Source organism: Pongo abelii, chromosome 13 (genome assembly GCF_028885655.2).
Source record: "Pongo abelii isolate AG06213 chromosome 13, NHGRI_mPonAbe1-v2.0_pri, whole genome shotgun sequence".
Lineage (NCBI taxonomy): Eukaryota > Metazoa > Chordata > Mammalia > Primates > Hominidae > Pongo > Pongo abelii.
The window spans coordinates 54,070,640-54,095,246 of NC_071998.2; the positions used below are offsets into that span (position 1 = coordinate 54,070,640).

The 24,607-nt window shown below is 43.3% G+C and overlaps 2 protein-coding genes across 25 annotated transcripts in view; one reads left to right on the plus strand and one right to left on the minus strand.

Annotated features, from left to right (window-relative positions):
• The window catches only part of SPATA6L (spermatogenesis associated 6 like), a 157,602-nt gene that overhangs the window by 70,662 nt on the left and 62,333 nt on the right, over positions 1–24,607 (plus strand). For 2 of the 23 annotated variants that reach the window (XR_008509670.2, XR_008509677.2), the window contains one exon: positions 10,529–13,034. The exons of 16 other annotated variants lie outside the window; for them this stretch is intronic. The gene's annotated coding sequence lies outside the window, so the exon portion shown is untranslated. Of the gene's footprint in view, positions 1–7,193; positions 7,769–10,528; positions 13,035–24,607 lie in introns of those variants that run through there. 5 more of the 23 variants (XR_008509672.2, XR_008509678.2, XR_008509667.2 and 2 more) reach the window with 4 other exon arrangements.
• Positions 10,247–24,607, minus strand: part of SLC1A1 (solute carrier family 1 member 1) — a 91,010-nt gene continuing 76,649 nt past the window's right edge. For both annotated transcript variants that reach the window (XM_054519977.2, XM_002819820.5), the window contains 6 exons: positions 23,807–23,991; positions 22,187–22,294; positions 20,080–20,202; positions 19,441–19,635; positions 12,989–13,123; positions 10,247–10,837 (listed from right to left, as the gene is read on the minus strand). In XM_054519977.2, coding sequence (XP_054375952.2) covers positions 10,591–10,837; positions 12,989–13,123; positions 19,441–19,635; positions 20,080–20,202; positions 22,187–22,294; positions 23,807–23,991 — 993 coding nt within the window. In that variant the 3' untranslated portion in view covers positions 10,247–10,590. The remainder of the gene's footprint in view (positions 10,838–12,988; positions 13,124–19,440; positions 19,636–20,079; positions 20,203–22,186; positions 22,295–23,806; positions 23,992–24,607) is intronic.

Sequence of the window (24,607 nt, forward strand, 5' to 3'; positions counted from 1 at the left end):
ATGAGACGTTAAATGAGATATTTCAAGTGTGATTCCCAAAAGGTGTTGCAAACTCAGGTGTCTTTAGGACCAGGCAGGATTTGTGACTGTCAGAAGCAGTTGAGTTTGAAATAATGGTGAGTGATGGGAGCTGGAGTGAAGTGGAGCATGTAACACCCCACCCTCCCACAAGGTGTTCATCTTCAAATTCAAATCTAAACCAGCCAAAGGCTCTGTGGCCCACATAAAGCGGTCTGAAGCTGGGTCTTGCCCAAAGCCACCAGTTTTGACTCCTGTTTAGTAGTATAAAATAATGATATTGATTCACAGTGAGGTTTGTGGAACTCAATTTCATTACTTTATAATCGTCTCATATTGATTAACTTAATAATATAAGGCAGTATCTGATTATGTACCAAGATACTGTTGCTTCTGTATGTTTCAGGAGGTTAGAAACAGTGGGGTATTGGTGTTGGGGGCCCAGAACTTATTTTCAGCATTTAAAAAATAGGCAGACCAGGTAGAGAAGAGATTTGGGAGAGTGAGGCAATTGGGGAGAGTATAATGAAGCATATCTATATGGAGAAGAGGAAATGTCTTCTGGGGTATCTTCTGAAGTGTCCTAAATATTCAGGCGAGTATTTTCAACTTGTGCTGTAGATAATAAGAAGCCATTAGAGTTTTGGAGCCAGAAAGCAAAGTATTAATCTGATGATCTTGTGCAGGATGGTTTGGGAGTAGGTAGAGGCTGGCAGTGGGGAGACTCTGACAAAGCCTTTGAAAAAGTCTGAAAATTAGGGCAATAGAACCTGAACTGAGTAGGAGAGTCACAGGAAAGAGAAGGGCTGATTAGACATCAGGGCTGGGAAGACATCATGAGACAACTTATTTTAGGGGTGCTTAAAAACCTGTGGGTATATGGGGGAGGTACCTGGCCCTTTTAGGGAAGAAGTGGTTAAGTCCGGTGGCCTGGGCTTGTTACAAAGTGAAGGTGAACTACTTAGTCAGCAGAATGAGGTATTGATGGAGAGAATAATTGCCCTGCAGAAATAAGGACACAGTGTCCTTCATTTTGTGGATTCATATTCTTCATGATGTGTGAGGCAAGATGAACTCCAAGACTAAGAGAACAAAATAGGAGCTCCAATGAAATCCTTTAGGGACTTTTGTTTTTGTGGTGTCTTTTTGGCCAGGGAGATAGAATAGGGAACACTCAGAATTACTAGGGGTCAGGGTGGGTGTTCAGAAGCAATGGAGGCCTTGTCTGGGATTTTGTGTAGTATTTTAATCCCTCTGAATCTTGTTCTTATCATGAAGGCCTTATGGTTGTAAATAGAATTTAGAGGATTATCAAAATACAAGTTGTTTATTCAAGAATTACGTGGGAAGAGAAAATGCAAGAGTACACCATGTCCAGTGATTCATGTCTGGACAGAGGCTAAGTCTTGGGTCACTCGCTTCACAAAGAGGCATCACTGTTCACTCAGGGGCTCCCACCTGAATCCCAGAGCAGAGGGATTCAAATAAATGGACCAACCTCTATAGACCTGCCTTGCAACCTCAAACCTCTTGGGGTCAAAAGCAAGAAGAAATGTTTATGATCCTAGATTGTAGGGGAAATAATGGTGATTTTTAAAAACACAATTCCCTGCTGGGCGCGGTGGCTCACACCTGTAATCCCAGCACTTTGGGAGGCTGAGGCAGGCAGATCATGAGTTCAGGAGATCAAGACCATCCTGGCTAACATGGTGAAACCCCATCTCTACTAAAAAATACAAAAAAAGTTAGCCAGGCCTGCTGGCGGGTGCCTGTAGTCCCAGCTACTCTGGAGGCTGAGGCAGGAGAATGGCATGAACCCGGGAGGCAGAGCTTGCAGTGAGCCGAGTTCATGCCACTGCACTCCAGCCTGGGTGACAGAGTGAGACTCCGTCTCAAAAAAAAACAAAAAACAAACAAAAAAACCCCCCACAATTCCCAATCTGGGAAAGAGAGACTACAGAAAAGATTGATGAGATTGATTTTGGGTAAGTTCAGTTTAAAAAGATGGTGGAAAGGCCAACAGGAAGTGGTCAGTAGAAGTTGGAGGTGGGGATCTGAGGTATGGCTTGGAGATCAGGGCAGGAGAAACCAAGGACAGCTGTAGATTTTGTGGATACACATTTTTGTTAATCATCTGCATAGAGATGGTAGTTGAATCCATAATATTGGAGGAGTATCTGGTGAAGAGAGAAAGACCAGAAGGATGTGAGCTTGTTCATTTATTCCACAAATATTTGAGGGACCCTGTGTGTGTGGCACAGGCAGAGATGAGACCCACAGTAAGGGAGCAACAGGAGGAGGAGGTTACAAAAGTGGTGGAAGGAGTGGTGGAAAATGGTCAGGCGGGGCAGAACCTGGTAATGTCTTGGAAGCCAAGGAAAAATAACTTAGTGGAATATAAAGCTAATCAACAGTGACAAATGTTGCAGAAGAGTAAAAATTGACGACTGAGGAAATGCCTTTTGGATTTCATGAGCAGGGCATTGATGACCTCGGAGTTTCAGGAGTGTTGTGGAAGCCCGACTATAGGGGATTAGGTGTTTGTGAGTGGGGAGGAAGTGGAGTCACAGCATAAAGAACAAAAAGCAGCCCCCAAAATTTGGCAAGAAAAGGAAAAGAGAAATAGGGTTCCAGTTTTTATTCTGACAACTCCCCATCCCTGGTTTTGGAAAAGAAAGGGATTTTGGGGAGAGTTAGGTTTTGAGTGAAAGATTTAAAGGTGATATGAGGGAGGGATACGATGATATTGTATACCATAAAGGAGGTGAGGCTGGGCAGCTAGATGAGGTGGGAGATAATCTAGACATATTTAAAATTAATTTTTGCTAGAATGGGAAAACAAACAGCAATTTGAGGGAGCAAATTTGGTTGTATCAAATAAAATGTCATGATTAGAAAAGATAAGCAGTTTGTGAAGAGGTGACGATTGGATACTGTCATGCATTTCCTCTTACTTTTTAGGCATTTTGAAGCACTATATCTTAATAGTTAGGAAAAGACTTGGAATCATGTGAGTCCCAGCTCTGTGAACTTGGGCAAATTACTTAACCTCCCTAAGCCACAGTTTCCTCAACTGGGAAACAGACGGTAATATGACCTGCCTAATAGAAGTGTTAAGAAGAATGCGTGAGACTATGCATGTAAAATATTTAGTACAATTTCAGCACATAGTTAGCACTTGGTATTAGCAGTGATTCTTTTTTTCTTAAACCACTTTATTCAGGTATGATTGGCATACTAAAGGTGTACATATTTAGCATGTACAACTTGGTGAGTTGTGAAACCATCACCAAAGTCTATGCCATAAACCTATCCATCATCTCCAAAAGTTTCCTCTCACCTTCTTTATTTATTCATTGTTTTGGGGGATATGATAAGAACACAATGTAAGAGCTACTATATTAGCAAATTTGTAAGTATACAATGCAGTATTAACTATAGCTACTATGCTATGCAGTAGATCTAGCCAATGATTCTTATCTGCTTTGAACATTTTAGACCACACCAGACTTGAGTTATAATTAATATTCTAGCCCTCCTGGCACTCTCTGCCTTATAACGCCTGGTGAAGAACACTGACACTGCAGCCAAATGGCTGAGCCATCTATTTGTTGTGTGGTCTTTGGGGAAGTTGCTTAATGTTTTGTGCTAGTTTCTTCATTTGTAGAAAGGGGATAATAATAGTACCCACTTCATGATGCTGTTATGAAATTAAATGAGTTCATATTTAAGTGGTAAGAGCACTGGTTGCCACATAGTAATTGCAGTGCCAATGTTTGCTGAGTAAATAAAAATGTTCTTTCTCTGTGATTTTTTTTTTTTTTTTTGAGATGGAGTCTCCCTCTGTCACCCAGGCTGGAGTGCAGTGGCGTGATCTCGGCTCACTGCAAACTCCGCCTCCAGGGTTCAAGCCATTCTCCTCCCTCAGCCTCCCGAGTAGCTGGGACTATAGGCATGTGCCACTACACCTGGCTATTTTTTGTATTTTTAGTAGAGACGGGGTTTCATCGTGTTGGTCAGACTGGTCTCGAACTCCTGACCTCAGTTGATCCACCCACCTCGGCCTCCCAAAGTTCTGGGATTATAGGTGTGAGCCACTGTGCTCCGCTTGTTGTTGCTGTTTTTCCTTCTGGGCTCGGGACATCCCACTTGCTTGGGCACTCATCCTGGCAGGGAGGCTCAGGGGATACCTCCAGCTGTTAGGTCAACACCTTGAAAGAAACTGGACCTTGATTTGCCTTAGAGTGTCATCTCTGGGAAAGGTAATGATGCCCAAGAATAGGGTAGGTGACTGTCTGCCTGGATTGATATGGACACAAACATTTTCATAGTGGTGAGAAAAGCGACTAAATATCCTTGCAGGCTGAGTTGGCCTTGTTTGTGTGTCTGATTTTTTCATCAACGGCAGTGGCATGTTTTTCTAACTTAACTGGCCCCTTCTGATGGAGCAGAGAGCCTTGGGTTTGTGATTCATGTGAAGCTGACACATTCTTTCTACCTTAACCTTTCTGGCTAAATTAGGAGATGGGAGGATTAGCTCCAAAGTACCTGAGAGGTAAAGCCAACTTGGCATGCTGGGAAGACAGAAGCAGGTGTTGAGGATGGATCAGCCACTGTCCCTCTATAGCCAATTGGTATTGCCTTCTTTTATCACATGAATTTATACAGTAGCACTTCTCTGACATCCATCAGACCTGCCTAGTTTCCTAAAGACCCGGACAGGATAACCTCGGATTCATTTTGGAAAACCTTTATAATTTTTTTTTAAGCCCTTGGCTCAGAAAAGCCTTTTGACTGGCCTTTTGTTATTCTTGCCAAGCTAAGCTAATAACCTTGGAAACACAACACAAGGGCTCTTTAAATAAAAGTTATGTTTGAATGCTTGGAGGAGGATCAAAGTCATCTTTAAAATGTGTATGCCTTGAGCTCTTTGTGAAGGCATGCTCATAAACTGGAAGAGTAGTACCTTTTCTCCAGCAACTGCCCTTCCAGGATGACTGAAGTCATTTCAATCTGTCTTACCTTCACCTTGGAAAAGGTACCTTTCCATGGGACGCAGACAAAGGCAAAGCAAATCCTGGCTGGTGTTAGATCTCCAGACTCCTCACACCTTCCCCTGCAGCCAGACCCTTGACCCTGAAATGCTCAGATGATGCAACTCTGCATCTCATTCCCTCAAGTGCCCCGAAGTGAAAGAAGATGATGCGACATTGTGCTAACACTTGGTAATGGCTTTCCTGAGTTATGGAGGAACAGCAGCTACAAGAGCCTGCAGTCTGTCAGGAAAAGGCAGCTTCTTGGAGGGAAAATGGGGGACAGGCATCCAGACACTACTGCTCAGTTTAGTTGATTCTGCATTTAGTTCCAGGGTTATTTGTCTCCCTCCATTGTTTGACAAACAGTACTTTTGCGAGGCAAGTTTCTCTCTAGGTAATATCCTGGAGTTGTCCCCGCGGGGCCAGAGCTTCCCAGCTGCAGGCTGCTGGGGCCTTCTAGAAACCAGTGGAACTTCCCTAGAAGAGGCAATGGCATTCCTTTCTCATTTTCTCCAACCAGAATAATCAAAGGAATGTAAATGTTTATCTTGTCTTTTGGGGGTTTACTCATAACTGTTTTGAACTTGGTGATACCTTAAAAGTGGCAGGCGAAGCGGAGATTTGTAGATGAAACCTTAAGTGTCACCCTAATTCTGGAGAGACATCTTGCAAATCACACATGACAGTGGTTTGCCTTAGTAAGGGAAGAAATGGGACATCAATTATGTGGTTAGATCTCACTGCTTGCTTAGGAGTTTTGTGGCACTGTGCATGCAGCCTAGGCCATTGAGAAATGTTCTGATCATTTCCATCCCTGATGGATAACTTTATACACTTAGGTACACTTACCCAATATACAGGTCAATATTTTGTTCCCAGCCAGGCACGGTGGCTCACGCCTGTAATCCCAGCACTTTGGGAGGCCAAGGCAGGCAGATCACCTGAGGTCAGGAGTTTGAGACCAGCCTGGCCGACATGGTGAAACCCTGTCTGTACCAAAAATACAAAAATTAGCTGGGCGTGGTGGTGCACACCTGTAATCCCAGTTACTTGGGAGGCTGAGGTGGGAGAATCACTTGAACCTAGGAGGCGGAGGTTGCAGTAAACCAAGATTGCACCACTGCACTCCAGCCTCGATGACAGAGTGAGACTCCGTCTCAAAATATATAAATATGTAGTTCCCAAAGCTAATTTAACAAGGCCTGCTTCTTCTTCTTTATATTATCTGGCTTTCACTTTAAAAGTCTAGGATTGCAGAGAGGTACATTTCCTCCCACACGGTATATTAAAAAGCCCCAGGTGGGGCCCTGCTTCCATTAGGTGGGGAGACAGTTTTTAAAGAGTCACACAAGATTTATAGGCTGACTGCAAAAGTGAACTTCATGCTGTACTCTCATTTTCAGGATGTTTGAAGGGGTGTTATGTGAAGGTACATCTCATCTTCACACAGCCCAAGCATCTCAAACCCTTCTCTGTGTTTCAGGGCATAGGAAAGGACTGCAAACACTTATTTTTTGTTTACCTCCTACATGACACTTTATAGAAAAAATTAAGGTTGATATTCTTTAGATTAAAATGTCCCATTTCTGGAAGGGTTTCCCCTTTATAGAATGGGGGCTGTTTACAAAGTCTCACTAGGTTGGATATACTGTTTGCTCTGATAACCTAGCCAGCACCAAGTGGTAGGAGCTTCATTCCTTCATCACATCAGGGACACGGATCCTAAAATACTGGACTAGCAATTGCATCCCTATGGATTACCCCATGTTAATAAATGGGGGAGGAAGAAGGGTATGGTTTTTTCCCAGAAGCAGTGGTGGGGAGAAGAGGCACTAGCATTCATTAGACATAGTCTGTAACAGAATCTTTGCTACATGCATCACATGCATTTTCTCATTGACCACTGAAAGCAGTCCCGTGAGGAAATAATTTTTATTTCTATTTCACGGAAGAGGAAACCAAGGCTTAGGTTGTTGGCAAGGGATGCAAAGCTGGTAAGGAATCAGAGCTGTGTGCCCACTCATTGTGTTCCATAGTCCCTTGCTGGGCAGTTGGGGAATACAGAATATCAATCCTGTTGCATAGAAGCTTCTAGCAGCCTTCCAAGGCTGCTAGACCATTTCCTGTCTCCTGTTCCAGGGGGGAAGATTCTTGAGCCCCTGCAAAGCAAACACTGCAGCTGGCCTACTTCCTGAGTATAAGCCAAGCACACTTCCCGTGGCTCTTCTAAGAATCAGGGTGTGCTTTAATAAAGGGCCTTGTACCCACTGGACTAATAAAGATTTGCTGGAAGAATAAAGTCATTCGTCAGCTGATAACACCATTTCTGTATTCGTGAGTAAACTTTAGCCAAATCAAAGTCACATGGAGACCCAGGGGCACCAGCTTTTCCAAACAAATATCTTTTTCTAAGGAGTTGTGTTGTTGAGTATTTTCTCCCATGTTATACACAAAGGAAACTACCCAGTATTCCTTTGGCCAGGTAGTGATAGGCATTTTTATGAGGAGATAGGATCCTCTCCGTGGGAAACAGGGAGCTGTTCATTCCTTTGTTGCCTATCACAGCAAGTGCGTCCATCGCCCCCTGCAGAATCCCCTCATGACTGAGGTATTCCAGGCAGGACTGCACCATCCCATCAGAGATCACTCTGAACACAGCCATTTGTAGCTTGTAATCTTACTTCAGAGGGCAGGATTGTTCCTGTAGTGAAACCAAGCCACCATCATATTGAGAGGTAAGACTCTTTTTTTTTTTTTTTTTTTAAATATAGGGTCTCTGTAGCTCAGACTGGAGTGCAGTGGCGCTATCACACCTCACTGCAGCCTCAACTTCCCCAGGGTCAGGTGATCCTCCCACCTAAGCCTACTGAGTAGCTGGGACTACAGGCACACACCATCACTCCTGGCTAATTTTTGTATATTTTTGTAGAGACGGGGTCTTTCTGTGTTGTCCAAGCTGGTCTCGAATTCCTGGCCTCAAGTGATCTGCCTGCTTCGGCCTCCCAAAGTGCTGGGATTATAGGGGTGAGCCACTGCATCTGGTCGACTATCTCTTACTGTAGTAACTTCTAACAAAATTCTACTTTCATCTCCGCCACAAAATATGCATGCAGCTGTTCATAATGGCACTGTATTTCCACCTTGTAATCTCATTGGCTAACATGAACAATCAGATTATTTTTCCTCAAGCCTCGCTTTTTCATTCTTGGGGTATGAAGTTTTGAAAACAATAATCCAGCTAGGCACAATGGCTCATGCTTGTAATCCCAGCACTTTGTGGGGGTGAGGCAGGGGACTCACTTGAGGCCAGGAGTTCAAGACAAGTATGGGCAGCATACTGAGACCCTGTTTCTAGAAAAAATAGAAAAATTAGCTGGAGTGATGGTGTGTGCGTGTAGTTCCACCTACTCAGGAGGCTGAGGTGAGAGGATTGCTTGAGCCCGGTAGGAGGAGGCTGCAGTGACCTGAGATCATGCCACTGCACTCCAACCTGGGTGACAGAGTGAGATTATGTCTCAAAAAAAGAAAAAGAAAACTGTGTAAATTCTGATTCAACTGACCACATCTCTGCCTTCCCACACCCATCCAAGTAAGATAAAACAACAGATAACGAGAAGAAAAAGGCAGGGGGAAAGAATGAGGGAAGTGTTTATTGAGACTGAAATGGAACATTGTTCTCTTTTATGAGTTAACAGCAGTGTGTTAAGAGGCTGGTTACAAACTGACTCCAAAATGATAACTCGCAGCTCATGAACAGCTCTGCCAACTAGTGCCACTAATTGGGGCAACCTAGTAAGGGGTAGAACCATTTAGCCCAAGAGAAATTACTGATTCAATTTCATTGATATTTAGATTTATTTCCTATAAACAAAAGCAATATTTGCATTTTAAAATTCACATTGACTCATTATTTACTATTTATGATGTTTACATAACAATTCAGTATCATTATGCTGTAGATTTCAGATGTAGGTGGTCAATACTGAGCACTTATTTACTCTTCTGCTATCTTTGGCACAATTTCTCATTTCTTAAACATGAAAGCACAGGTTTAAGTTGGCTACAGAATACTGCAGAAACATGACTATTTTGGATTTCAGTGTAAGTACAAGTTTATGTTAGGCATTATTTACAAGATGAGAACTGAAGTACAGACTATAATAAACTATCTTCATAAATTAGCAGAATGACAAGCAGAGGATGTAATGAATAGGGCCAAGATTACTAGTTAGAACAGTCCTCCTGGAGGAGGAGACAAGAGTCATAGAATGGAACTATTTCCCCCGAACCACTGATACCAGTTTATGTCGTGGGATTTACTCTGCAACAACCCAGGTTAGGGGCAGCTCTTTTTCTGCAACGTGGCTTGTTCAACCCATGGGATCTTTATTAAAATACAACTTAGTTGGTAGCTTGCAACCGTTATTTGGGCCCTGATAACAGAAGTGCAAGGATGGCAAAGTACTGGCCTCTTTAACTATGAATGAACTTGGAAGAATAAAGCCTTCCAGTTGGATGAAAGCACATCCAGCCTTTTGTGAGTGACAGCTTTGTATATAATCTTATGCAGAGCTGATATGGATTCCCTCCAGGCACCTCAAATCTGGAAGTTGTAAATGAATGGCTATGCCACCTTGGAGTATCACCATAATACATCTCTGCTTTAGAGCTGATATACAGATGTGAAACAATCGAACAACATGATTTCTCATTCTAGTGCTCCTGAGAAAGGAGTTCTGATAAGCCCCAAAGCAGACCTGGGTTGGAATTGTGGTTATTATTCAAGTACAAGGAGAACGCTTTATTTCACATTGACGGTTCAATTCTGATCTCTGTCTGGCAAATTATATGAAAATAATAAATATATACATATATATATATATAGCTCTACGCTGAACACTGGGTTAACAGTTACCAGCGTCCCAATACAGTACATTGAAAAAAGAATCCTTCTCCCTTTCTTCCAAACCCTATGCCCATCTTAAAACTGTTATTGCAGAACAATGCTGGTCTGTTTTCTTTGAAATTGGCTGGAGATAAGTTAAAAATTGACATTTTGGCACATTAACTGGTGAGGTGGTTTAGATGCATTATAATTTATAAAAAAGTGAGAGGTCAAAGGAAATCCATGCCAATAGAAAGCCTGAGTAAAAATTTGTAACCAATGACAGAATATTTTTTTAAAAACCCAGAACACTTGTCTATGCATGAGAAAGCATTTTCTCTTTCATATCCATTACCTAATTCTAACAGTTATTACTTTATGTACTTCCAAACTTTGTCTCTTATAGAATTTCTAAAACCCAGATAACAGAACTTTCCTTTAAATTGATTTCCCTTCATCTTACCCCACACCCAAATCCCAAAACCCAGAGCGCAAAGGCTGCGAATCCAAATATAGAAAATAATCTGGAGGTCTGTGTATCAAATCAAATGTACACTTGGCCATTAGTGTTTCTCTTTTCCTTAAGCAGTGTTTGAGATGACCCTCACGGAAGTGTCCTTCCTTGTTTCCAGTCATCTGCAGCCAGGGGCCCTAGAACTGTGAGGTCTGGGTGAATGAGATGGTGTCAGACTTGTCTACTGCAAAGCCTCCATTGACATAAGACTTCTTGGTGTCTGAGTCTTCGTTGTCAAGGATTGTGGATTCCAAGGCAAAGGGATTCACAATGTTGACTTCAGATGAAACATCCATCTGCTCCAGCTCCTTTTTGGAGAGCTTTTCCACGATGCCTGTCCCAAAAGCATCACCAAGGACGTTGACCATGGTCCTGAACCGGTCCCTGGGGAGAGACGGGAGGAGTCAGACAGGAGACCCAGATTTCATTTTCCTTCATCATTGGAGAGATGCAAGGACCTGACATGTTCGGTTTAGATTTCAGTAAATGCAGAAAGTGCTGTCCTCATGGCTGACTGACTGAAGGCTCCTCACAGGCCTGGGGTTGTTCATAAAGGCACAGCATGAGCTCCCCCAAAGTAGCAATGACTCCCCTAAGTCTCCCTAAATTCCCTCCTCTTCTCCCAAAGAAACATGAATAGAGCCGTTCGAGATATTTTTGGGGGGACTGAGGGAGGTTCAGAATTCAGTAAGTTTTTCAGCCCTAACCTCTGTCTTGGGGTTTTCTAGATTCAATGCAAATGCCATTGTGGGCTCTCTTTGGGCAAAGGTCAGAGAACTTGGGTGTTTTGTGGGTGGAGTATGTACCATGTGCATGTGGGGTATGTGTGTGTTTGTTCAGGTCCATGGTGTACTTGTTTATTTACCAATCTAGGTCCCTCTACTTATGAGCAACCCAGGAGGCATGGCGCAGAGCACGGGGTCAGAAAACACAGGTCAGCCCAGGAATGGATTTCTCCGTGAGCCACCCTCATCCAGTCTTAACTTCCAGAGAGCCTGGGGAAGAGACCGGTGGCAGGAAGACAGGTAGAGAAGGCACACTGCAGAGGAGAGGATCCATTTTGATACTGGCACTTTGTTGATAGGAACTGCATGCAGGGGGAATCTTGTGAAAACTACACCTGCAGAACAGAAAAGGCTGACAATGCTTACACATGGCCACCCTGGATGCCCTTCTGTTATTTAGAACAAGTCCAGGGATTGAACTGGCCCTAGTGTCTTTTTATCCCATACCTCCAATTGGACCTTTGACTCATCTGGGTATCTTGGCAGGGAAGGTAACTGGTTCCAGGAAGACTCAGGGAAAGGAGAAAAATGCAAATCCACCAGCATCACTAGAAAGAACCAAATCTTGCCTCGATGATAGGATATCTTTGCAAGAAGGGTGCCACCTCATTTGGGCCTATAGCTCAGTTAGCTACTGAGGGCCCACCCCATGGCACAGCTTCCAAGCCAGGTGCAGGGGCTTTTGCTATCTGAAATGTGAATCTGTGTTTTCAAGCCCAATAGAATGTCTCTGCTTCCCTTTCCATCTCATCTGTCACCTGCAAACTACAGTACATAGCACTGGACTCCCCAGTGAATCTGAGCTGGTTCTGAGCAAAGGCTCCATGTGGAGCGATACTTACCTGCAATGCCAGGGGACAGAGCCAGACCTAGATGCTGTAAGACCGATGCACAGAAGTGGGCATCAAGGGTAAAGCTAGGAGCCAGGCTGGTTCTAACTTTAACCTTGAGGGTCACTGAAGATACCTTTCTTACCCAGATGTTCTGCTGTATTCCGTGTGTGTGTGTGTGTGTGTGTGTGTGTGTGTGTGTGTGTGTGTGAGAGAGAGAGAGAGAGAGAGAGAGAAGTGTTGTTGATTGGAGCCTGAATGGTCCAACTCATTCTAATCATAACAATAAAACTTGCCATTTATTGAGCATGTATGGGCTACCAGACACGGTTCTAGACACTCCACTCACATGAGCTCACTCAGTCCTTAAAACAACACAATGAGATAGGCAGATTTTTTCCCATCTCACAGATTATGCAACTGGGCCTCAGGTTAAGGAACTTGCTCGAGGTCAAGAAGCTGGTAAGACACAGGATGGAGATTCAAACCCAAGTGCTTGTGCCACTGTCCCTGATGGTTCGGAAGATGCTTAGGAAGATGGACTGATTTTGAACTAGGTGGTTCTGAGCCTATGATGCTGAACCAGGGCTGGGATAGGTCAGGATGGCCCTGGGGCCCTGCCTGACTTCTCATCTTGTTGTTCTGTGTTTATCTTTGTCCCACACCCAGCTCCTAACCTTGAGCATTACCAGGTATAATGAGCTAATGGAGCTCACTGGCTTTTTAAAATCACTGCTCCACGTTATGAGGAGTTAATTTTTAAGCATGTTATCAGATGGCCTGGTCAGAGGAAAATTAAAGCAGCCAACAGGTGGCTTATTAGGCAATCTGAGGAGAGAATGATGACCGACTGCAGTGCCGGCGAGGCTGGGAAGCCCGCCTGCACATCCAGCTAAGGCAGTGCATTTATTCCAACTCACAGGAGCCAGTCGACAGCAATGATCAGGGTGACATCCTCAGCGGGCAGGCCCACGGCACTCAGCACAATCACCATGGTCACCAGACCAGCCTGGGGCACGCCGGCAGCTCCGATGCTGGCAGATGTAGCTGTGATACTGCAGAAACATACCAGCAGGAAAGGAGTTAGACACTTACCTCTCCCGTTAAAGCCCTGGCCTGAAATGGTTAGTCCCGCTTAGTCCCGATGGCTATTACTGCTGTGTCCCTAAATTGGGCAGTTAGAATCTGTGACTTGCTGAGCCCCAGCTCTGCCTTATTACAGGATTAGAGCTGTGGCGGGAGGGGGACTGGGAGGGGTATGATGCCATCTCCTTGCAGAGGGAGATATGGCACATCACTCTAATGCAAGGAAGAACTGCATAAGTGGCACCAAAAAATGAGTAAGAGAGATATTCAAGAGGAAAGCAGGAGTTTACTAAATGGGGTGTTAATAGGAGGCTTTGTGTACTCATCTATGTATACATACACTCATCCTAAATAAGTGCCAGGTACCTCTGCACCTGCCTTCCTACTCCCTTCTTCCATCTACTCACCACCCAATAATTTACTGAGCACCTAATATATGGCAGGAATTTAAGTTGCCCTGAAGGATGGATAGAGGGATAGTTGTAGGGGCAGATGGGCAAGGGCATTTCAGGTGAAGGCAAAGGAATGAGACAATGGTTAAGCAGGCTTTATGCACTCTCTTGACATCACAGGACTCTTTACCTCTGGGAACTGCTCTTTAGGGCACTGAATTGAGAAATAGCTGATCCTGTCCAAGGTACAAGCATTTACTGCTCCTTTTTGCCAGTAGATGCACTTTGTGGGAAAGAAAGATCTGGAATCCAGGAGAGGCAGCCAGGTGAACTTTATTACCAGATATTTAAAAAGATCCCTCTTGGTAAGATCAGGTGAGGCAGTAGGGATTTTTTTCTTTGTAATGTGCAGTCTCTTTATCAGCAACATCTTCCTTATTTTAATTGGATCATTCTGAAGTAAACAAGGGTTCACCATGCCCTGAAAAATCCCTTGACTTGGATAAGCTTGAGGCCACACCCACGATGCTTTCTGGAGACAAGTCCTTGCCCTTGGGCCAAGGCCCGAACTGCTGCCCAGGTGCCACTGTGTTGAAAGGTGAAAATGTAAAAATTGCCAATTTAAACTGGAAGAATCCCTGATTCTATCCACACATTCATATTCTTTGGGGCTAAAAAAGCCAGAGTTCTTAGGAAGCTGATTCTACTGCCCATTCATCTGCCTACTGAGGTGTTGCAGAAAGCATTTGAGGGTTGAGGTGTTGCAGAAAGCATTTGAGGGTACAGTCAAACACAGGCCAGAATTTTTTGTCAAGTGTATTTTCATTAAGTGTTTTGACCACCAAATTATAGTAATTTAGAGATTTCTGGGGCTGTACCAATTACTCTAAAGGTTTCAGGCCTCAGTCTCAAAGGTTTCTGGCCTCTATAACCCTTTGGATCTCTTCTGACCTAAGTACTCTTTGGAAAGCCCAAGTTTATTTTAATGCTGGTTGAAAAAAATTTAAATGGAATGCATCAACAGGTTTTCTTTGTCAGAAGTGATTTGTGTCCATGCCAGCTGATCCCTCTTGGAAATCCTGACATGTCACAGTAATCCATGTCTCTATAGCCTGAGGCTGGGCTTGAAACTCAAAATTCATTTAGTCAAAGAAAACTCTGTCCTTGAGCCTTGACCTTGCTTGCTAGACTACGGCTGTTTGACTGGCATTGGTCTGAAACTCAGAACTATGAACCTTCAGATGGGAGAAAATAATATAAAAACCTATTCCTGCTGCTTGAACATATTCTACTTTGAGTTAGAGGATTTCCACAGAAGAAAACATAAATATCAGTGGTACAAATTTCTTTCCTCACACTGAGGCCTAGTTTTAGGACCAGCCATTGGACTTGGCTCTCTAAACGGGTTGAAGGATGGGTTGTGACTTGGAGGGAACACAGGTTTTAGTGTCAGACACACCTGGGTGATGTACTTTGGGCTCTACCGTTTTACTGATGGCATTTCTTTGGGCAAGTTACTTCTCTGAATCTCAATTCCTTGCCTGTAAGATGGGGACAGTATGTCTACTGCAAGCTGCTGGGAAGATTAAATGAGGTTAATACACATAAGGCATCTGGGATAGCACTTGTATAGTAGGTGCTTAAAAACATGCCATTTCCACATGTATAGCTATGTAACAAACCTGCATGTTCTGCACATGTATCCCACAGCTTAAAGTAAAATAAAACAAAAAACAAACAAAAAGATTAAAAACGTGCCATTTCTGCTGCTACTTCTGCAACAACAGCAGTTGCTGCTAATGCTTCCTCTATTGCTACTGTCGCTGCCGCCACTGGTATTATTACTACTGCTACTGCAGCAACCAAAACAACAACTATTACAACAACTACTACTACTACTATTACTACTGCTACTTTTTTTTCTCTCAGCTCTTTCTAGGCCCCAAATCCTATAATTATCTTTCTTCTTTCTTTATTTATATATATATATATACACACACACACACACACACACACATATGTGTGTGTGTATATATATATATATATATATATATATATATATATATATATTTTTTTTTTTTTTTTCCCAGAGACAAGGTCTCACTCTGTTGCCCAGGCCAGAGTACAGTGGCATGATCACAGCTCACTGCAGCCTCCACCTATTGGGCTCAAGCGGTCTTCTTGCCTCAGCCTCCTGAGTAGCTGGGACCACAGGTGCACTCCACAACACCTAGCTAACTTTTGTATTTTTTGTAGAGACGGGGCTTCGCCTTGTTGCTCGGGCTGGTCTCAAACTCCTGGGCTAAAGTGATCTGCCCGCTTTGGCCCCTTAAAGTGCTGGTATTACAGGTGTGAGCCTCTGCACCCTGCTGTATAATTAGCTTTACTTTTCTTTCTTTTTCTTTTCTCTCTCTCTTTCTTTCTTTTTTGTTTGAGATGGGATCTCACTCTGTTGCCTAGGCTAGAGTGCAGTGGCGCCATCTCAGTTCACTGCAACCTCTGCCTCCTGGGCTCAAGCAATCCGCCCACTTCAGCCTCCTGAGTAGCTGGGACTACAGGCACATGCCACCATGCCTGGCTAATTTTTCTTTTTTAGAATATTTTTGGTAAACATGGGGTTTTGCCATTTTGCTCAGGCTGGTCTTGAACTCCTGGACTCAAGTGATTCACCTGCTTAGGTCTCCCAAAGTGCTGGGATTACAGGTCTGAGCCACTGCTTCTGGCCTTAATTATTTTTATAAGACAATTTATCCTTTTTTTTTTCCATTTTGACACATATTCTCACACCAATTTTCAATCATTTGTAACCTTTGAGTATTATGATAACGCCACAAAAGGGTATGTTTTGGGTAGATGGTACCTATGTTTCTTTGACGTCCAGTCCACAGAAATATACTTTGGGTCTAAAAATCTCTTTAACCATTAGTCACATGAACTGTAATGGTAACTGTCAAGTAAAACCAACTTTTATTATTTTCCATGTAGAGCCAGTGAGGATTTTTAATTTTAAGCCAATGATTACTTTGGGCCTCACAGTTGTTATTGGTTCTGGGCCAGTAGTTATCAGCAAATCTGATTCAAGAATATACCAGAGAGTAGCGGGAGAGGCTTTAATGTGAATTGACTATTTAGCCTCGAGGCCCAGAGTTCATTCCTCTGGCAGTGAGGTTAAAAAAATGATTAGAAAGATCTAGAAAACTTATAACCAAAAAAGAGGGAGGGATTTCATCACAAAGTGTCAAATACACAAAAGAATTGGCACCTCATAAACCACTCCTTGGAAATCAGTTCACTGAAGACTGGGTTCCACAGGCCAGGGTGAGGGAAGTGGGAAAAAACCCTTGGAAATGTAAAAGTAACAACTGTTGGAAGCACAGGGGTGGTTGTGGAGCAGTAACTTTTTCAGGCATGATTAAGGTTTCAATTTTGACATACTCTCTGCTGTTATAATTACAGGACTTAATCTCTTTGGCACAGGCTTCTTTAGCCACTAACACGTTTTATAGATTACACAGCATTGGGATAGTTCCCCAGCTGGTGTGCCAAGTGGTGTATTTTGCACTTGTCTTCAGCCAACAGAAATACTTTGCGATTTAGGGTTGGGGAGGATTTAAAAAATGCATTGTATTAGAAAATCGTTAGTTAACAAACTTTGATTTTATCCCTAGAATTTATGTTTAGGCTGGGACACAAGAATGAATTAACTCCAGAAAGTTCAGATTCAACCTTGAGCAGGCCTAGGGACCAGTTTAGTCTTAAACTTCCATTCTAAACTGAACAAAAGTCTTCAGGTTAACTCTAATCCCAGCCTATCACTCTAACATAGTGCTGTCCAAAAGAACTTTCTGCAATGATGTAACTATTCTATGTCTGTGCTATCCAATTCAGTGGGCCACGTGGCTAGTGTTTACCATATTGAATAGTGCTGTCCTAGAGAAACAAATCTGGCAAAATCCACTAATGACAGTTCTACCATCTACTTGGGCAGACAATTTCTATCCTCATTTCACTAGAATTCTCTGCAGCTTCTTACTCTGTGGACCATTTCACCCTTGAAAATCTCTCTTTTCTGGGTTTCCATGATACCAAGGTTTACTGGCTTCCCTCCCATCTCTCTGTCCTTCTCCCTTTGTCTCTTGGGTTTTCCCTTCTCTACCTGCTTCTAGTATTAGGATTTTTCCAAGCCTCAGTCCTTAATCTCCTTCTCTTCTCTGCAAACTCTCCCTATGTCATGTCATCCATTTTCAACATTCACTGAGTACTCACTACATAGGCACAGTTATAAACATTTTATATGCATGTTACTTAATTGCCACTACGTGAATAAGTTGTAGGTACTATTATTCATTTTACAGATGAGAAAACAGAAGCTTAAAAATTCAAGTCACTTGCCCAAGATCACAGCTAATCATGATGTAGCTGCGATTCCTATACAAGCAATAACTTGTGACTTACACATTTGAAGACCGTTATTAAGCCCATGTCCCTGATGTCTGTATCTGCAGCCAGACCTGTATTTCTCATTGCATATGTCCACCTGGAGGTCTTAAAGGCATTTCAAATCCAATCTGTCCAAAAGTATTAACTATTTATCTTTCCCACCTTTATGTGCTTCTCTTACACTAGTTCCTGTTCTGGTAAGCCCCACCCACCAATTTAGAATCATCTACCAATCCTGGGAGTCATCCTGGCATTCCCTTGCCTTTCACCCTGAATCCAGCTGATGCTTCTTCAGTTCATTAGCTCTTCTCCAACCTCAGTGTCAGTGCCTTCTAATACCCTGCCTGGACTTCTGCAATGGTCTCCTAACTGGTTTCCTAGATTTGGTCCCAGCTCCCATCCAATACATCTGCCATATTGCCGGTTATCTTTGTAAAATGCAAATCTGCCGGTCGTGGTGGCTCACACCTATAATCCCAGCACTTTGGGAGTCTGAGGTGGGCAAATCACCTGAGGTCAGGAGTTCAAGACCAGCCTGGGCCAACATGGTGAAACCCATCTCTTCTAAAAACTAAAAAATTAGCCAGGTGTGGTGGTGCACGCCTGTAGTCCCAGCTACTCAGGAGGCTGAGGCAGGAGAATTGCTTGAACCCAGGAGGTGGAGGTTGCAGTGAGCCGAGATTGTGCCACTGCACTCCAGCCTGGGCAACAGAGCAAAACTCCCTCTCAAAAAATAAATAAATAAAATGCAAATCTGTCCATAATATGACAAAGCATCTAAGAGCTTTCCACAAGCTTTTCGTACAAAACCTTTCATGACATGACCCCTGCCTCCTCATTCGTTTAAACATAAAGGAATGTTTATGTATCCTTTATGCCAGCCATAGCAAGAAATCTGTATGTTGTAACTAGCCCATGGCTGCATCACAAGCTATTTCTGCCACCCCAAATGCTCTTAGCTTTTCCTTTGCCTGCTAAATTCCTATTCTTCTAAGATTCAGCTAAATGTTCCCCTCCTCTGGGAGGCCATCGTTCACCTTCCCAGCTAGAACCAGCCCTTCCCTCTCTGGAGTCCTCTGTGAACACCATACAGAGTTCTCTTACATCCCTCATCATGGTCTTCAGCATTCTTTTGGATATGTGCATCCCTATCTAGCAGGGATAGTTTGAAAGAAGGGACTGGCCCTTACTCAGCCTTGAGTCTTTGTGCTAGCCTGTGCCTAGATCCTACTGGCTTCAGTAAACTGAGCACAGAGTGATGGCTTTGGCTACCCAGACCCTGAAGCAGAAATCTTGCATACCAGGATATAGTTGTATTTAATCTTGGGAAGGGACTTTATAGATCAAGAAAAAGAATCCATCACTGGGACATTCTTGGTGTCCCTTCGTGGACAATTTCTACTGGTGGTAATCCCTGTATCACTGATGACAATGAATGTGACACCATGCCCCACCTGATGGTGATGATCTGCCCAATGCCCAAGTCCAGGTCATTCAACTGTGCAATAAACACCGCAGCCACTGCTTCATAGAGCGCCGTCCCATCCATGTTGATTGTTGCACCAACGGGTAACACGAATCGAGTGATCCTCTTGTCTACCTGGTTATTTTCTTCAGCACAGCGGAAGGTGACAGGCAGTGTTGCTGAACTGTGTGATGAAAATAGAAAGGAACTTATGTCTAGAAATGCTGGACCTCAGTCCCTGCCTGAAGACATGCCTCTCTTCCAAAAAGTAAACAAAGGGTCCTTTTAGGTAATCTTGTCGAGAAAAGTAAAGAAAACAACAAAACAAAATGAAACAAAGGACCCAAATCATGCTGGCCCTTTAGGCAGGTCCAGGAATCAGAGGTGCTGTGCCCACCGCTGCTCCCAGTTATTCCATAACCCCTTCCTGAGCTGCAGGCCATGCCAAGAGAGCAGGAGATATGCAACAGCATGAAGCAATGTGTTCAGGGCCAGGGGCAGAGAATACAGAGGTCATTTCTCAAAGGCAGCTACAAAAACCGCAAGCTGGAGTCTGTTTTGTAAAGTGAGGTGAGAGTTGATAACGTTGAGCCTGGAGGCTTCTTCCAGAAACCCCTCTTCTGTTTACCTGGAAGAGATCATGAGAGCCGTCAAGAGAGCCTGGGCCATTCCCATGGCAAATCGGAAAGGGTTCTTTCGTACGACTATGAAATATATCAGTGGGAGAATTACAATGGAGTGGATTGCAAGCCTGTAAACAAGAAAGAGAAATTAAAGTTTCAAAGATAATACCACCTCCCCACACTTAATCCTTTTATCAAACATCTTTTTAATTTATAAAATTGTTTGACTTTCATAATGGCCCACTGAGAAATGGGAGTAGGGCAGGAGTATACGTCCCGTTCCATGTGTGAGGATGTAGAGGCTCACTCAGCAAATGAAGCATCTTGTCAGAGTTAATGACAAAGCCAGTAGCTGAATCCAAATTCAAGGCTTCACAGAACAGAATTATATCATGCTGCCACACCCCTGTGTGTGCTATTCCTGCCACATGCACAAAAATGCCCTTTTTTCCTTCTGTTGCTGCTCAGTTCTTCTCCTCTAAGACTCAGATAGGTATCCCCCTTCCTCCAGGAAGGCTTTCCTCACTTCCTCAGGTAGGGCTGAGCCTTCCTTCCTTGGCACCCTCTATGTCACCACTACATTATACCTCATTATACCCATTATCACAGCACTCAGTCCTCACCCCCTCCGTTCCCTGCACCAAGCTGCTGTCTTGCTGGTGGTGCCCACTGTCTAAGAGGGAAGTCAGAGTTACAGTAAGGAAAAAAGTCTCAGCTCTTCCACAGCTATACTTTAGGATTATTTCTTTCTTTATTATTCCTGCCTTCTCAAACTGTTTCTTGTTTCACATGGAAATACACAGGTTACATGAACTAGGAGGCTTAAGAAATGAGACTCATTTGGCAGATAGATATATATGTAACTGGCAGCTTAGAGTTTACAGATCAGTTATGTGTGTTTGAAATAGGAAATGGCCATCAAAAATATAGATCCTGGAGTTCTGGCAAGAGGATCTTATTGATAGAGAGCTTGTAGCTAAAAACCATGAGGAACTGACATTTAGTTTTCTGTTAGACACCTAGCTGGGGTAAGAGTATAGAAACCAGCAGAACTCGGTTATGAAATGGCTCAGCTCATACACCCCAGCCACATCACTGCTGAGACACAATCCCTGGCATTGCCTGTTTCAGCAGCCCTACAGCAGGGTAGCCTCCAGTGAGTTGGAGGTCCCACCTCCCTTGGCACCATGGTCCTCACACTGTAGGGACCAAATCTGCCTCTGTGTTGGCTGGCAGGGCTGTGTTTTTCGCAAACACAGATTAAGAACCAAATGTGCTGTGTTGGAAATCTCCAATACGATCAAGTTCCAATAGGTGAGTTGATTGCTCAAGTTGGGTGTTTGTAGGTATTGACTTGTGAGAGTCAAATCAATGATATTTACTTATTCCCTTAGTCTGTATTTCTTAGGGTATGTGACATAGTCTGCCCCTGGCTAGGTGTCCGGGGCACCATTCATAACTTATCCCACCTCATCTTTTCTCAAGGAAACAGTAGCTAGGCTGTAATAAATATGCAAACTACCCAACCCCTGCTGCCTTCCTGTTTAATGGCTTCTAGAAAGGCCCACACAATTCCTCCCAGCCTCGAGATTCTCCTGGCACCCTCTCTGACACTCTGATGCTGCAGGCCATGGTGGTGGTTAACAGCCCCAGCAACAGTGTTTGAACCAACAGCCATCCTGCTCCTACTTGCTCAAGTCTGATTTCATTTAGGCTCTTGCTAATTTCTTTCAGGTTCAGGGTACATGGAGGCTATTCTTACTTGCTTGGCTAGTTTACATTCTTAAGGAAACGAAGGCCAGGAGAGAGCCAAGGGAGGCTACGAGTGGGTTTCTCTCTTGTGGTAAAAAATTATTTTAACATAACTAATAAAGGCAGTGACAAAGCCTGGTCCAGGCTGTTCTGCCAAGAGCTGACAATTAGCACAGCATGATCCACCTACAGTACAGCTGTTAAAGGGCAGCCCTCCTCCCGCTGCTGTCTTATCTCCGAACCCTATCTTTCCCAGCACATAGGGGAGAAGCCAGTTTTAACCAACTGAAACCCAACTTCTCAGCGGCCATCCTATTAGATCAAAGGAGCTTTCTGTCTCTTCTCTTGAGTCTGACATACCCAGTCAGGACTGTGGCCATGTAAAGGCCCAGCTTGCGGAATATTTCCCAGTCTTCAACTTCTATGATCTTCCCAGCAATCAGGAACAAAATACCCAGTGGCATATAACTGGAAAGGAAGCACAACAGAGGCGTGATTCCGTCATCAAGTGCTTTCTCATGCTGGGTTGGTGGGGAAGGAACACTCCAGTGTGGGCACCCTCAGCTTGGCATGCACACTTTGTGGAGCACAGGATGGGAATTGAAGCTGAGTTGTTTCAAGTCCTGGGTGAACAATATTGGCTCTAGTTTTTAGTACCTGTGTGCACCTTAAATTCTACCCATCCAAACTACCATAGGGTAGTTTGCAAACTTGGCAAGAACATGTGGTTAGATGGGTGCACACCTCATGCCATGTTCCTAGTGCATATATATCCTGCTGATTGTCATATCTGCAGATCTCACTTGAGCTTGACCCTCACTGCCAAATATGGCTCTTTCTAGCCACGGTCATCTGTTTCCCAGGTATCAGCAATAGAGGCGATAGTATTAGTACTGGAAGTGATCATAATAGCTCTATTTGTGGAGCTCTCATTATATCTTGCATTAGGGAAAGTATTTTACATGCATCATTTCATTTAATGTACTTCTCTTATCCCTGGGTGTAGGTTTTATTATCCTTTTTAACAGATGATGAAGCTGAGGTTTCTGCAGTATTAAGTGACCTGCCTGGCCATTTTTACTGAACCCTTTACATCACTGTCAGTATCTACACTTTGGATTAAATAATGTTGAACCAATTAAATATGAGGTAAGTGAGACAGACGCCTCCTAAGAAAGGTGGACTTTTTGGCATTTTCAGGGAGAGGACAGACACTCAAATGGTGTCACTGGTATGCTCACGGATGGTAGCTTTCATTCAGGTGGGTTAGTGCCCATGCAGTGCCAGTTATAAATATTTTGAAACTCACTTTTGCATGGGGCGCAATAGGGAAAGCATTTTGTGTTCTCATGTACGATGAACTCCTTCAAATCATTTTTTAAAGAATTACTTCTTACACGAAGGCTGGTTGAGTGCAAGATGATCTCCCAAGGCTTTGAGGGAAAAGACAATGGTTGATAGCTAGACTTCTGTTCATGAACTAACTTCTGGGTAATATGTGGAATTATTTAATACTCTAGTGGTTGCTGGGTGTGGTGGCTAACGCCTGTAATTCCAGCATTTTGGGAGGATGAAGTGGGTAGATTGCTTGAGCCTAGGAGTTTGAGATTAGCCTGGGCAACATGGCAAAACCCTGTCTCTACAAAAAATACAAAAAAATAGCTGGGCATGGTGGTACATGCCTGTAGTCCTAGCTACTCAGGTAGCTGAGATGGGAGGATCGCTTGAGCACAGGAAGTTGAGGCTGCAGTGAGCTGAGATTGCACCACTGCACTCCAGCCTGGGGTGACAGAATGAGACTCTGTCTCCAAAACAAAAACAACAGCAACAAAAGCCCCCACAAAATGCTCTGGTGGCTCAATATTAAATGTCCAACTTCTCTAGCATCATCAGTTGAGAAACATAAAACCTCTTCTTTCTAATTTTGAGGAGACAGAATTGTCAGGGGAAGCAAAATGACATTAAACAGTGTCTGCTCACCACATGATGATCTGAACGATTTTCATGGTTGCATCACTCAAAGCATTGAAGAAATCCACCAGAATTTGTCCCTTTTCTCCCATTTTTCCAATGACAAGTCCAAAGACAAGGCAAAAGACAATCAAGCCCAGGACGTTTATGCCATCTGAATACATGCCAACAATTTTGTATTCCTTTGTTTTGTTCTGTGGATCAAAACCAAGAAAACATATTGATGCATGATTATAATCTTGTTAGAAAGCACAGGTCCGGAAATGAGAAGATACGATGACCAAACATAATAAACTGGTGATCTCCCAGGCAGACTCAACAAAACTTTAGAAAATATAAAAACAATAATAAAAACACCTATGCATGTAGCAAACTTTACCCTTGCTCCCCGAAGTTAAAATGCTTTCTCTTCTTTCAACAAGTCCATATTTGAATATTTCTTATAAAGATTTCTTATTCTGGAATGGTTTATATTTTTATTATGAATTTTAGATTGAAGGCACTTTTCAGGGTCATTTTAACTGCTAGCTACATTTGGAGTCTGCTTTAAAAAACACAGGAACTAATAATGCAGGAAGTACAAAATACTTACCAGTGTGAACACTTTTAGGACATTTTACCATCTGTTTTACCCTGATAATGAAGCACAGTAACATTCTTTATGCCTGCGGTCTTGGATGACCAATAGGATTATTTATTTATTTATTTATTTATTTATTATTTTATTTATTTACTTTTTCTGAGACGGAGTCTCGCTCTGTCGCCCAGGCTGGAGTGCAGTGGTGGTATCTCAGTTCACTGCAACCTCCA